Genomic DNA, 14,353 nt, shown 5'->3' with positions numbered 1-14,353 from the left:
ACTTTACAATTGATCTTACATGACTTGTCTTTTCCTCCACCAATTAAAGAAATTATTAAGTCTATAGCTTACTCAAGAATTTTGTGAATAATTTCCTTATTTTTGCTCATAATTTACTTTGTTCATTACTTTCATTATTACCTTAAAATCCTTTTACAAGAGTTGTTTACTTTGATATGTTTACTTGAATACTGAATATTAAGATTAGTATAACTCCAAATAATAATTACTTAATTAGCTTTTATGATAAGGATGTATAAACACTTTGGTAAGTAATCGTACCATAACCCTTTATATGAACATACCATTAAGTGAAAGAGAACAAGACTACCTAGGGATCAAGTAAAAATCTATGAGCATTCATTCAACTTTCACTTTATTACATAAAAGTTACTCAATTTTATGTAAATATTATAGAAGTCACAAATTATTCGAGTACTTTTTGGTTATGGAATATATATAGATGATCTGATTTAATGATTTACGTGCCTTTATGCGAAATGTAGATAAAATTGAGTGACTTCTTATTACAAAATAGTTAAGTAATTTCATGTGATATTCGCTTAGTGACTTTCGTGCAACAAAACATAAGTTGAGTTACTCGTGTGAAATTTACCCTTAAATGGTTAAGGAATGTGATGGACGGATGAGATTTCTATAGTGTTCTTAATCAGAGATTTTGAGTTCGAGCTTTGAGAATCAAATTTTTTTTATGAAGTGAATTTCAAATAATACGTGGTAAAAAATGAAAAGGGTAAGAAGGACAAAGAAGATGGGGAAAGATCACATGTGAAAATTACAAAGATCAATGTCTCCAAAACTTGAAGCAAGTTAATGAGAGTTGTTTACAAATTAGGGTCCTCATGGGACCAAAGTGCATAGCCAGTTCACAACTCCATTTTGAAGGAGTCAACCTCAATGTTCTCTTATAGACACTCAATTCTCTAGCATTTGTCATCATTTTATTTCATCTATTATTATGTAATTTTTTATAATAGTCTTATTTTGTATACTACTTTTTTTTTATATATATAACAATGGAGAACGATACAATTTATTTAAATATTATATTTATTGAAACAATACAGGATAATACTATACAATAGGAGGATGTAACAGTAATAAAAGATGAAATTAAGTAAAAAATCTATTTTCCAAATAGAAAATAAATGGGCCTCTTAAAGACCAAAAAAAGATATGTCAATGGCACGCTTTGCACTTTTGTCCCAGAATTTATTTTTTTTTTAAAAAAAATCCATGTTCTTTTGTCTTGTACTATTTCTCATCATCATAATTTGGATTTTTTTTCTTACTTATCCAGACACACAAAATGTAATTATTATTCATAATATTTCCTGGTTCATCAAATTTATCTAGATGTTCACGTGTGAGATGCATTTTGAATCTACTTGATAACAAATATTTGTGTAGTTAAATTAGAATGTAATTAGGGAAATTAATCATATTTACTTTATTCTTAATTCACAAGATAATTCCAAAAAACTAATGAAAAAGATTTCTATAGACAGACACTTTCACAAATTAATTGGATTTGTACTAATCAATGAATAGTAATACATGAAGTTCACAAAATTGTGTGACATTTTCTTGAAATTTGTTCCCTTTAACAAACATGTCAACTTTTTTCCCATGCTGTGACCACCGAAGGTTCGACAAAGCAAAAAATGTCAAAGAAATTTTACTTCCGATCAATTTTATTTGTCATATTTGTATTTTGTAAGCCCTTAGAGAAAATATTAACTAAAAATATAATTTCATTATCTTAAATAAAATTTAATACTATTTAATACTACTCTTCTCTTCACCATATTAATGGACCTTGGCATGATTTAAATTCAAAAGCTAGCTCATAAGATCACCTAATAGTCATGGGCAGAGTTAGAAACAACGTATCAATTCAATCAAACTCAATAATTTTAGCTTTTGAGCTTGATGGTTGGCTTAATTCCGGATCATTCCTTAATGAGTAGGACAAAATAATATAGCGCACATAAGAGAAGAGAGTACCCGCTTTATTATAAGACAGGCCCCCCGTATCCTTTTCTAAGAGATGGAGCAATCGTCAATCAACAGCTCAAAACTGACCAGTATAAAATCATGTGATTTGTCCTCGTTTACATACCCTACTGGCACCAGCCTACTCCCTGTCAAAAGTCATTAACGAATTATATCACAATATTATATTATATATTAGAACAGGTAAGTTATCTTAGTTACTTCAACACAATCTCATAATTTAAGGAGAGTTGAGTAATCTTGATGGTATATTACACTAAAAAAAATACCCTTTTAACAAAAGAAAAAGAATACTACATTTGGTGGAAACACAACAGTTAATGTTTGTACCCTAAAAACAATAAAAAAAATTTAATCTTTGCCCAACATGGTTGAAAAAAAGTAAAAAAGTAAGGTAAGACTAATAAGGGCAGACAACAATTATTCAAAGCAAGAAAGTTTTAAAAAATCACATAATTGTGTGCGTGTGCCATACTATATGACATAATAATCATCTAATAGTCAAATAAAAACACCATAACTTTTTTATCCCTTAAGTTGAAATATTCTGACAATATTATAGGGATTCTGTTCTGTATATACTACTATATATTTTGTTGCATGGATTTTCACAAGGTTAATTACAAGGCATTTATATATACATGTTTTTCAACAATAAGTGCAATATTGCAGTTCAAATTTCTAAGTTGTGACCTTATGAAGGCTACTCTCAAGTATTTAGCAGGCATTGCTGGTGCAAGTGGTTATGGTTCTAAAACAACTGCAGAACAAGTCACTCAAGTTTGTTCTGTTTCTTTCTCTTCTCAGCTTACTGCTATTATCACTGGTTAGTTTCGGAATTCCTATATGTTCGTTGTATGGTTATAGATTGTTGCATCATATGTTCGTTTTCGTTTCATTCTATCTATGCAGAAGAATTTCTGTTCCATAAGATGGAAGAGGAAGTCTTTTGTTCATATACACTCGTTGAATCCCCTCAGCTTCTTCGTGTGTTTTTCAGATGTAGGGTACGATTGGTGTATTCACTCATCATGTTGTCTCCTGAAACAGTTACTTACTCTGTAACACATTTTACGAGAACCATTCATATGATAGGTCATTTTATGTATGCCAAATTCCCAGTCTACTATATGATATACATGTAATTTCATTAAAATATACAAAAACATATTCAGTATAAGTCCCACAAGTGAAGTGTCTGGGAATAGGGGCGGAGGCACATGCTGGACACCCTTCATCAGAAGAAAATATTGTATAATGATAAACAATGATTAAATAACATAATTTAAATACTCTTAACATAATATGTTATTGTAGCCCAGTGATTTCAGATCCCTTGAATGGGTTTCAGACACCTTGAACAAGTCACTGTTCACGTATTCATATCTCACTAGCAATAAATTTTCCCCTTTTCAACAACAAATTTCTTTTTTTTTTGTGTGTGTAATTTCTGGATAACCTTCATGAAATTCCTGGCTCCACCAGTGCTGGTAATATCTTTAAGATAACTCTGCCTCCAAGAAAAGAGGAAAACAGGGTCTTTAGTGGTTCTTTAAAAAAAAATTAAGGAAGATTTGGTTTTGTCTTAACTGAGTACTATTCTCTTATAGATTAATATTTAGAAATATATAGTTTATATCTGGACAGTAATGAGAAGTAATCATGCTATCTTTAATAACAAAAAGTTCAATATCTATTTATTTAAATCACAGTCCACACTTTCATAGATTACAATTTTATTCACCATACATTATATTAGTGCTCTATCTTCAATTTGTCATGTAAAGTTAAGACAAAGCATGATTTACATTTCCTTCCTTTTTTTTTAATTCGATTTACGTTATATACACACTGGTACCCTGTCGAATTAGTCGAGCTGCACACAAACTGGTCCAGATAGCATTGTTATAAGATAAACTACATGTAATTAATCACCTTATAAATGACCTAATTGTATAAATGTTTATTTTAGTACTGACAGTATATAAAACTTAAATTCGTTTTAATTTTCCTTTCGGATTCCGATGATTGAAAATTTTACAGGTGCAACATCTGGGATTGGAGCAGAAACAGCAAGGATATTGGCAAAGAGGGGTGTAAGATTAGTTATTCCAGCAAGGGATTTGAAGAAGGCAGCCATACTAAAGGAAACCATAAAAAAACATAGTCCTTGGGCTGACATTATTTTATTAGAGATAGATTTGAGTTCATTTGCTTCTATTCAAAGATTTTGTGCCCAATTCTTGTCTTTAGGATTGCCTCTTCACATTCTTATGTATGTTTCTTAGTTTGTACTTTTCCTTTTTCTCTATATTTTGAATCACTCTCCGTGAAAATCCTGACTCTGCCACTGATGACTTAAATTTTGTCATACAGAAATAATGCAGGCAAATTCTCACAGAAGTTAGAGTTCTCTGAAGACAAATTTGAGCTCTCATTTGCAACAAACTACTTAGGTAACTAAATCCTGTTCTATAATAACAATATTTGTTTTGACAATCATGACGTCCTGATTAACTTGCATGTACCTCAACGAATCCATAAATCACGTATACATGCTACCTCCCATCAGCACTAGTAACTAAAGCTTGCACAGATGGGAAGAAATCCCCGAGTTTTTTGTCTCACTAGAATTTGAACACGAGACCTTACGGTTATGTTGTTAGACAGGTCATTTTTTATTGACAGAGATGCTGCTAGATAAGATGGTAGAGACAGCAGAACAGACAGGGATTGAAGGAAGGATTGTAAATGTTAGTTCTGTAGTTCACAACTGGGTAAAAAGAGATGAGTTTTGCTTCAGCCAAATGCTTAATCCTAAAAAGTAAGTACATTACAATCCTTAACTCATTAATAATACACTAATATCAAAAAATGAAAACAAGTAGTACTAATCTAATTTCTTTTGAATTGCTTGCTTACAGATATAATGGTACTCGAGCATACGCTCAGTCGAAATTGGCCAACATTTTACATGCCAAGGAATTGTCAAGACAGCTAAAGGTGAACAATATATGCCTACTTTTTTTTTCCTGGAGGTCGTGAACTAGGGTAGAAAGTTAATAGGTAGTGGAAATGTTCTCTTGCTTCGTAAAGGGTTTAGGGTTGGTGGTGTCTGTAGTAGTAGTAGCTTTTTATTCTAGTAGCGTCTTGCTTTATATTGTTGTTGTTACTATTTCCGTATTAGTTGCTAAATTTTCTGCTCAGTCATTTTTTCTTTTCATACTCACTCTGATTATTGTACTCGAGTCATAGGTCTTCCAGAAACAGCCTCTTGCTCACTACCTCAGCTTACCATTGGTGTCAATTCTCCAGTTGTTTTGCCCAATAGATCTGTTTTTGGATACTGAAAATTTATCTGTTGGAATCTGCATAACAGGCAAGAAATGCAAATGTAGCTATCAATGCTGTACATCCAGGCATTGTGAAGACAGGAATAACAAGGGATCATAAGGGCTTTATCACAGGCATGCATTTTCTTTCGTCTCTTTTAGCTTTTTCTTGGCTTTTCACTTAAATTTTGCGGCTGAAAGAAGTAAAGACAACTAAAAGAAACTAACTTTTCCTCATAAAATTTACACAGATTCTCTCTATTTTATGGCATCAAAGCTTCTTAAGTCAACATCACAGGGTGCAGCAAGTACATGTTATGTTGCACTGAATCCACAAACAAGGGGAGTAAATGGGAAATACTTTGCCGATTGCAATGAATGTCACTGCTCAGCTTTAGCTAATGATGAAATTGAAGCTCATAAACTATGGAAGCACACTCGTGCTCTAATTCATCGAAGATTTTTTCAAGAGAGAGAGAGAGATCTGTAAATATGCACTCTGTTCCAACATAATTTGAATCAATACGAAGTTTTGAATATAAAAAACGTGATTGGAAACAATGTCACGTAAAATGGAACAGTTGCAGTACTTACTAATAAATGCAGAAAATTCCCTTCATCTTTTTCGATGGCCCCAGACAATTATTATGGACTATAACATGCTTTCCCTTTTCTCTTAGCACTTAGAAAATTCAATTGAGTAATTTGCTAGGTTCAAAAAAACACCATTAGTGGCCCTTTACCACCTCTGCTTCCATGTAATAAATACCTTTTGGATTACACAAATACCAGTAAAATGGATGCCATCAAGTTCATCAACTTTACCAGACATCTACATGACACTATTGATTTTGTCTTCAGATCAATATTGCAAGTAGCTGTAACCCCAAAAGAATCAATATTATAATAAATTTTTATCATGTATCACTGCATGAAAAGCACAATACAGAAAGAAAAGTTTGGTTATGTTAGTAACATCCACTGCTGCATTCTAAGCAATCGATCAATGTGAGTGTCCGCTCTTGTACTATCTTTCTATTGAAGTGTTCTACCAATACGACACAAATCAAGTACAAAGACTAGAGGCAGAACAGAAAAAAATAACTGCAGCAGTCAGCTGTCTCTGTTCTATAACAGATGCAACAAGATTTAAGTGAAAAGAAGTAAAAACCATTAAGTTCTTGCAAAGACCACGACCATTATAACAGTAAGGAGGATGGAATTGATAATTCAAAAGCTGTAACGATATACTTTTAGCAAAAATCAAGTATAAGAATATAAAAAGGACTTCTAAATTGGTCGTAAACTAAAGGTGTATATAACATACTAAAAATATCTAGTGAGTCTCAAGTCTTAAACATGTCATGTCATTCCTACAAGGGATTTTCCTAAGGTAACATGGTAATGTTAGAATTAAAAATTTACTAAATATATTAAGGTCACATTTTTTCAGACAAACTATAAAGGAAAATAATATACATAAACTGAAGAGGGAGTATTTGCTAGTCAGTGCTCGCCAATTGAGAATATATGCTGGCTGATCAACTTCAAGAAGTTGCTTCAACAAATCTAGATGAAAAAAGAAGTGCTGATAATTATCATTTCTTGACCTGCCAAAGAAGAAAATTTTGTTCGTTAGGGTCTCATGTTGTATGACATGCGTATTCAAATCCAATCTAGTTGACTTTATTAATGCTATGAGATGATTCATTAAGCAGCAGTGTATTCTGGTAAAAAAAAAAATTCCCGAAAAGGCATACTAAATCAATTATTTGGGGTTAATTCACTTCTGTAATCATTCATCTAATGCTGTGAAATTAGTGAGAATGTTTGTTATAGCTGTAATCCATTTGTGTTGCTATTTAGTGTTTCTTGCACTTCGACTATCATATTACTTTGTTGTAGTGGTTGTTCCTTCTTTTAGCATGATTTATCATGCTTTCTCTAGCATTGTCTTGGCTTCTCCTCTCTCATTGATCTCTTTTTTCGAACTGCTTTTACTTGAGCCTAGGGTCTCTTGGAAACCACTTCTCTATCTACCAAGGTAGGGGTAAGATATGCGTACACACTACCCTCCTCAGACTCAACTTGTGGAATTACACTGGGTATGTTGTTGTTAGTTATCACTGTAATCATTCAGAAAATGTTTTCTTGAACAAACATTCAGAAAATGTATCAAATTATTGGATCTTGTTTATTTCTGTATAATGATGGACAAAGATAGGTTTCAAGTGTAACATGTTCAGCAAGGATTCATATAGCTATGCACAGGCTATTTTTTTAAAATCAATTTTCTGAACATAGGTGTTCTCTGGTTTCAGATTAGTTTCTAGCCTTAGGTGGTTTCATATCACGGTGTTTATAAATAGAATCAACAATAAATGGACTACTTATTTTCTATCTATTCAACATCTTCCAAGGAAATCAAGGGATAAATAAACACTATTATTGATTTGAGCGAATTGTCAAAATATGTTTGGGGTTAACAGAAAGATACCTTAAAACGAGGAGATCTGCGAAGAGATGATGCAGATACAGGAGAGAGAATGGCTGACCTATCCCTTTTACCAAGGGCAAGCTTCCTGGAAGCTCTCTTATATTCATCAGACTGAGGCTCCGCTTTCTGGGGTGAAGATTCATCTCTACTAATAATTGAGATGGAAGACATCACCGTAGGCATAGAGACCAAAGAAGTATCTTGATCTTGTGATGTTAATCCTGGTAGAAACCAAATAAAACAACCCCTTAAGAGCAGCTTATCAAACATATCCAAAATCAGAAACTGTAACTGCATTTGCATGAAAGGTGAAAATACTCCAATCATACTTGTAAGTCTGCAAACTATACTAATTACTTTTGAATGTCTTGTACAACTATCAATATATTGCCATGATTTTATTTTATTTTCAAAAGAAAAATAAACAGAAACAGGCAAGACACAGCATACCACGTGCTACAGCTTCTAGAAACTTCTCTCTCATAGTCCTGACAAACTTGAACATTCCATTGCTTTTATTTAACTCAATAATCAGTTCTTTTGCGTCACTCAGCTGTGGATCACAATCAATCACTAACAATCCAAACAAAGGAAAGAATTATCATTCAGAACTACCTTCAATATATTAAAGTTGATCAAGACCAAACTTACAAGTATGTGCATCATTCTCACGACGAACAGTAAAAGAGTACTCATCATCTGGATTATTGGCATTTATATTGGTAAAGATGAATTTTACTCCTGCAGAGAATGTAGGCCGTGAATGTTTAAAGAATTGTATCTGTATTAGAGTTCACAATCTGTATAGAAATCTGTTTTTATTATAAAGCATGTTCGGCAAGAAAAGATTTGCCGTGGTATGCTCAAATGTGTCTAGCAGAGAAGATTCGACATACCTAGGCCACATTCAATACGTAAACCAAGCACCTTATTGTACCACCCAGTAGCCTCCTCTATTGCCTCTCTATGTCCAGTGTTCTGGTTAAGCTTTTCTTCAAGTGCTTCCAGAGCTTTCACCCCAACATAAAAGAAAAGCACAGCTCAATAACCACACAATATGAAACACTTAACGAAAACAGCAAAAATTGATAAGAATTACGTGTGCAAAAGCACTAGTGGGACTGCACTAGGTTTGCTGTTGTTGAACTTCCCGAAACATTGCCACTTCCTATTTTTCTAATTAAAAGGCTCGAAACATGACTCATGTTTATAAACGGAATGAGAGAAGGAAAACGTTATTTGAAGAAGTTAACAGATGAGAATAGCATAACTTTTACATAGATGAAATTTACCATCATCTTGTTGAGATATTAGGGCGGAATATTCATGTTTCCTGACCCTTTTATCTTCCATGACCCCTCTAAGCTCTTCCACTCTAGCATTGGTAGTAGATATTAGTTCAGCTATTTTTATCCTCTTTGCCTCTTTTCGGGTCTTGACTGAAAATGTGATGACTTGATAAAGTTATTAACAGAAAAATAGCAATGGACATTAAGACTAAACAATATACTACAGTCTACAGCATGTAAAATAATATATTGTGAGAGATTGATATATACCTGCAAGTGCTTTTACTAAATTATCTTCTGCCTCTCTAAGCTCAGTTTTCAATTTCCCAAGTTTTTCTACCATGACCAAAAAAAAAAACATCAAAACAAAAAATACTTAATTATAAGATTCCATAAAAATGGACCCCCATGAAAAAAAAATGATTCTTTTTTTAAATAGAGTTCAATTCAATCCCAAAATAGAAAATACCCTTCAAAGACTGATACTTTTTAGAATGTTTGTGAATGGAAAAGTTTGACAAACTAAATTCCATCATATACAGAATGCGCTGCGAGTAAAACTCCAACTAAAAATCATTAGAAAAAACAGAACCCTTTCAATTTTACCTTGGAATTGAAGGGTTTGTTGAGCTTGGGTCTTCGTTGAATCCAACGATTTCCAAAAAGAGATAGCGCCTGCATCTATACTCTGTTGTTGAATTTGTAAATCCCTGTTACATTTTAACCTAAGTTGCTCCATTTTTGCTCGTAGAGTTGCTGCTGCTGCTCCATTCTGCATCTCTTCTCAAACCCCTTTTTTTTGGTGTATCAGAGAAATTTTACACAGTTTTTTGTGAGATTTAGAATTTGGTGGGAGATGAAGTTTTTCAAAGCCCGCGATTTTTTTTTCTTTCTTGAAAAAATGGTGGATGACAATGATTGAGCCCCCGAAAAGTTGATTTTGACGAGAAAATAACATAAAAGGTCCCTAGTCTTTTGTACGTATGTGCAAAGTAACTCCTTAAATACACTCTTTAGCTGTTTTGGTCCTATAAGTTTACCAAAGTTGAGCAATTTTCATCTCCATCAAATATATAATAATATGAAAATCTAAATTGATTTTGATTTGTTCTTTAAATGAGTAGCGAAACATAAGTTTGTTAAAGTCGTAAAGGCATATTTGTAAATATTATGATGGAGAAATATAAATTTATGTCACGTAAAAAAAGTTATTTACTTCTATGAACAAAAATCAACAATCAACACAAAATATATGTTGAAGTGCAAATGATCTATTATCTTATCATAAAAAAGAAAAAGAAAAGGGGGAGGGGGGGTTTACTAAGTTAAGAGACTTTATCAATAATATAAGTGAACTTCTTAAAAGTGCAAGTAGATAGGGGGTTATTTGCTGTTTTACTCCTATTTTGTGTTTGATTTCTAACTTATATCCCTCGTAATAAATAATATTTTAGCAAAAATTATATTATTATATTTTCGACTATAATATTACACAAGTTATGTTAAAATGTAACTTCAAGTTCTAAACAACTTATGTCTCATTGCTCAAAGATAAAATTTAAAAATTAACTCATTTAAAAAGGAAAAATGTGCAATTTAATATAGAATTAATCTTATTGGTTGAAGCGATCAATCCTAGGAAAGCTCGGATTAGCCTGTCAGGCTTTGTTAAAGAAACCATTTTATTTTGTATATTATCAACTTGTTACCAAAAAATTACATGGCTATATCTAATTGTGAGTGAACTAGTTATATGAGCAAAGCCAATTCATTCTGTAATAAAATATGACACAAAACACAATATATTCAATTGGAAAAAATACATGATATGTACCTATTCTACAAGATCAAGAAAATGTTGTGATGATATTTTCTTTATGGACAATTTGAATTCCTACCAGGACCACCATAGTAAAAATAATCACCCCAAACATTATTTTTTGCAGCTTTAATGTCATAGCAATTTGGGTGATCAGCTAAAAGATGAAGATTTGATAATGGGACCAAATTATTGTCCCAATCAACAACTTGCAAATTTCTAAAATAAGATGCCTTGCCATAGCCTTCATCTGCAAAATGACCACTTCCCATTTGTGTTAATGTGTGTAATCCTTGTATTGATGATCTTGAGTTCACTATTTCTCCTCCAAATTGTATCATGCTTGCATGTTCTTGCAAATGGCTGAACAAAAATGATGGCCAATACCCTACTAATTGCCCTGACCCCAATTCTAGCCACCAATTTCCATGCTTTGGGTCCTACACAAAACCAAATTGTGTGTTTGTTAGTGTGACTATATTATCTCAAAGAGTATACACCGGACATCGATGACCCCCTTCCCCCTCACACTCAGGACAAGATGATGTAGGGGGGGGAGAGAACATCGGTAAACAATGAACTGGAATAGGTCTGACTCTGATATCATGTTGAAGTATGTGACCATCTCATATAAAAGATAAACAGACGGTTAAAGATATTTATGGAGGGCTTAAGTATAGAGTATACCTTCCATATCATTATGCCAATATCCAATTGACTACCATCAGTTGATGATGTTGGAGATATTGCAGCCCCCATAGCAATCTTGTTATTTGTTTGCACAAAACCTGAACAGAGTAAATTGTAGCATCCAGTGGTTTGGTATGCATCACTCTGCATTTTTTTAAAAATGTAGTAGAATATATTTTCAGTCTGCGAATGTCTAAAGCATCAACGACACAAAGATTAACTTAACGTAAACAAGTCTCACCGTCCAATATGTGAAGAACCTAGGATAGATATCTCCATATAGTTCTGGACTAACCTGACAATATGAACATGGCATGTGCAATTAAGCAATTTTTAATGTACCAAATCTCTGTTTACACTGAAACTTTGTACTAATTATTAGCTGCCATATGGTTAGTTTGATGTCACAGCTTAGCTTAGCAGCAATCATACACTTCATCGATCATCAATGTTTTAACTAGATGAATTTGCAGATGCTATATTTACCTGCCAGCCAGCTTCAATGGTATTAAGATCATCACCAAAAGTACCAGAAATAATCCATAGTTGTGACAAACTGAATTCATATTGGTCTGTTACTTTTGGTGTCCATACACTAATACTAGCCTTTGCACCATAATATTCTTCACCATTCACAAATGCTATTGCATGCTGCAAATTACAATTATGAATCGAACAAATCAGGTACAATATTCGTCTTTCAAATTTAAACTAAATCTACATATACACAAACAAACCTCATGATCATTGCTCATTGTGTCGCGCCTTACTCCTCTTATAATTTTTTTTCCAAATCTTTGTAAAGTACTAGCTCTCATAACATCTTTCTCTGTAGTTCTTCTTATTGGAACTGTCCCTTCGGGGCACGATTCTCCTGAAACTCTCCACAACTGATAGCTCCTAATTTCTGTTGATTCATTCGATTTAGGCCTAGTTGGAGGTTCCTACATTCAGTCAAAAATCCAAAATTTAGAGTGAATGAGTTCTGCTCTTTTAAGCCTCGAGTATTTCTCAGGTTCAGTGGCGGAGCTAGGAATTTAAATACGAGGGCTAAAAAACTATTATACAAAGAGGATTCGACAACTTTTATATATATGTAAAACTACTACCAATGGCTTCATTCCTTTGAGTTGAGGATGATCAAAAGCTGGTTGAAGATGAGATAATACACAATCTATTAGATCTCCATCTGAACTCTACAATCACAAAAAAGAAAACAAAGGGGTATCATTATTTTCATAATCTTGATTAATGAAAAAAGATTAAAACTTTAATCTTGAGAAAAAAGATAACTTGCCTGAATTGTCTTAACTGCTGGCTTATTGATGTTCTTGAGATAAGTCCTTAATCTCTTAAGTTTGATCAACTCTTGCTTTGGTTTAAAAGTTTGGTTTGAATGTTGTACAGTTGGATCTGAGATGACAGTAGCAAATGTAGAAGCAAGAAACAAGAAACCAACAAATGAAAAAATGATTGAAAATGACTTAGAATTACTACTACTAATCATGATGATTAATTTTGGATTGTTGTATTGACCCTTTGTGGTTGTCTAGTTTTGAAATGAGCAGCAAGACAAGAAGAAGCCAAGAGGATTTATTCCAATTTTTTGTCCATGGAAACAACTTCTCTAGCTACCTACAAATCCATACAAAAAAAAAGAGACTAATAAAGGAAAAGTCCAAAGAGTAAAAGTTAAAACAAGGTCACTCACTCACCATTTTCAAAACCTTTTTTGGTCTTTTTAAAGAACTAGTTTCTCAGCACGTGTATTTAATGTGAATTTTTATAGATACGTTAGAATGATTAAAATTTTATGAAAATAAATATGTAAATTGTAATGAATAATAAAATATAACAATTACAAAATAAGAATAAAGACTTACGGCAATGAAACATTCATAGAAAACTAAATTAAGAAGTCTAACAGAGAGAAAAAAAAGACAAAAAGACAAAAAGAAAAAGAATATTTAAGAAAAAATACAATTTAGACATTATTCTTTTAAGATTGATGTATATATAGATGAAAAAAATAAGTACAAAATTAGTACATAACTCTCTGAGTTCTTATCGACTCCTTTCATATCCTATCAAAATTCAAGAGTTTTCATCGTCTACTTTTACTATAGAATAAAAATAATAGCCTAATAGTCTTGGTAGGGGTTTCATGAGATAAAGAAGTTGAATTTATATAAATAGAATAGAAGGAATATCAAAAGATATCTTAAAGTTTTAGTTTAAATATTTGGCGGTTATCAATATGAAAAGATGAGAATTATGAATATTAAGAGTATAAAAGTTGAATAAGTAATTAGAAAATAATAATAAATAAATGAAGAATATGAAAATAATAATAATTAAAGTTAGTAAACCATGTAGAAAGAACAACTAAAGTTCTTATCATGTAATTAAGCATCAACGAATTTAAATTTGTGAAGCTAAAGTCATTCTTTAATAATAATCAAGAGGACATTATCAATGTGTCTCCATTTTGTAGATTTGCACCCTTTTAATTATTAAATTTCGTTATTGATCATAAAGGATAATACTTTATCCACATCAATTATATTATTCATGAGAGGGGTTAAGAAAAAAGTTATAAGAAGAGGAAAAGTAAAGAAATTTAGGTTGAGATTTTTTTTTTAAAAATATATATATAATTATTATATACATATAGATTATAGATGATAAA

General features: G+C 32.2%; 3 protein-coding genes across 3 annotated transcripts; 1 reads left to right on the top strand and 2 right to left on the bottom strand.

The window, feature by feature from the left end:
- Positions 1 to 2,571: 2,571 nt before the first annotated feature.
- On the top strand, positions 2,572 to 6,802 carry LOC107021705 (short-chain dehydrogenase TIC 32, chloroplastic-like). Its single transcript, XM_015222410.2, has 7 exons — positions 2,572 to 2,863; positions 4,081 to 4,312; positions 4,414 to 4,493; positions 4,708 to 4,861; positions 4,962 to 5,040; positions 5,417 to 5,504; positions 5,621 to 6,802. Exons 1-7 carry the CDS (start codon positions 2,638 to 2,640, stop codon positions 5,857 to 5,859), a joined length of 1,098 nt encoding a protein of 365 aa, XP_015077896.1. The 5' UTR covers positions 2,572 to 2,637; the 3' UTR covers positions 5,860 to 6,802.
- Positions 6,665 to 10,062, bottom strand: LOC107021590 (kinetochore protein SPC25 homolog). The gene is made up of 8 exons (XM_015222284.2): positions 9,762 to 10,062; positions 9,426 to 9,491; positions 9,159 to 9,305; positions 8,763 to 8,876; positions 8,518 to 8,607; positions 8,317 to 8,439; positions 7,867 to 8,087; positions 6,665 to 6,979 (listed from the first exon to the last, which is right to left on the bottom strand). The coding sequence occupies exons 1-8, from the start codon at positions 9,931 to 9,933 to the stop codon at positions 6,968 to 6,970; spliced, it is 945 nt and encodes a 314-aa protein (XP_015077770.1). The 5' UTR covers positions 9,934 to 10,062; the 3' UTR covers positions 6,665 to 6,967.
- An 872-nt stretch (positions 10,063 to 10,934) lies between these two features.
- Positions 10,935 to 13,301, bottom strand: LOC107021717. The gene is made up of 7 exons (XM_015222421.2): positions 12,962 to 13,301; positions 12,774 to 12,860; positions 12,402 to 12,608; positions 12,151 to 12,315; positions 11,906 to 11,959; positions 11,662 to 11,808; positions 10,935 to 11,414 (listed from the first exon to the last, which is right to left on the bottom strand). The coding sequence occupies exons 1-7, from the start codon at positions 13,169 to 13,171 to the stop codon at positions 11,031 to 11,033; spliced, it is 1,254 nt and encodes a 417-aa protein (XP_015077907.1). The 5' UTR covers positions 13,172 to 13,301; the 3' UTR covers positions 10,935 to 11,030.
- Positions 13,302 to 14,353: the final 1,052 nt, after the last annotated feature.

Source organism: Solanum pennellii, chromosome 6 (assembly GCF_001406875.1).
Source record: "Solanum pennellii chromosome 6, SPENNV200".
NCBI classification, from domain to species: Eukaryota; Viridiplantae; Streptophyta; class Magnoliopsida; order Solanales; family Solanaceae; genus Solanum; species Solanum pennellii.
This window is presented reverse-complemented; position numbering and strand designations above follow the sequence as displayed.

Excerpts from the sequence above, each read along its gene's own strand:
- LOC107021717 (XM_015222421.2), bottom strand. The coding sequence starts at position 13,171 with ATGATTAGTAGTAGTAATTCTAAGTCATTTTCAATCATTTTTTCATTT. Across the intron at positions 11,960-12,150 it reads CCATTGAAGCTGGCTGGCAG|GTTAGTCCAGAACTATATGG; the intron begins GTAAATATAGCA and ends TCATATTGTCAG. Across the intron at positions 11,415-11,661 it reads TTGGCATAATGATATGGAAG|GACCCAAAGCATGGAAATTG; the intron begins GTATACTCTATA and ends GGTTTTGTGTAG.
- LOC107021705 (XM_015222410.2), top strand. The coding sequence starts at position 2,638 with ATGGATTTTCACAAGGTTAATTACAAGGCATTTATATATACATGTTTT. Across the intron at positions 4,313-4,413 it reads TTGCCTCTTCACATTCTTAT|AAATAATGCAGGCAAATTCT; the intron begins GTATGTTTCTTA and ends TTTGTCATACAG. Across the intron at positions 5,505-5,620 it reads TCATAAGGGCTTTATCACAG|ATTCTCTCTATTTTATGGCA; the intron begins GCATGCATTTTC and ends AAATTTACACAG.
- LOC107021590 (XM_015222284.2), bottom strand. The coding sequence starts at position 9,933 with ATGCAGAATGGAGCAGCAGCAGCAACTCTACGAGCAAAAATGGAGCAA. Across the intron at positions 9,492-9,761 it reads ACAAACCCTTCAATTCCAAG|AAAAACTTGGGAAATTGAAA; the intron begins GTAAAATTGAAA and ends TGGTCATGGTAG. Across the intron at positions 8,440-8,517 it reads TGAGAATGATGCACATACTT|TGATTGATTGTGATCCACAG; the intron begins GTAAGTTTGGTC and ends TTGGATTGTTAG.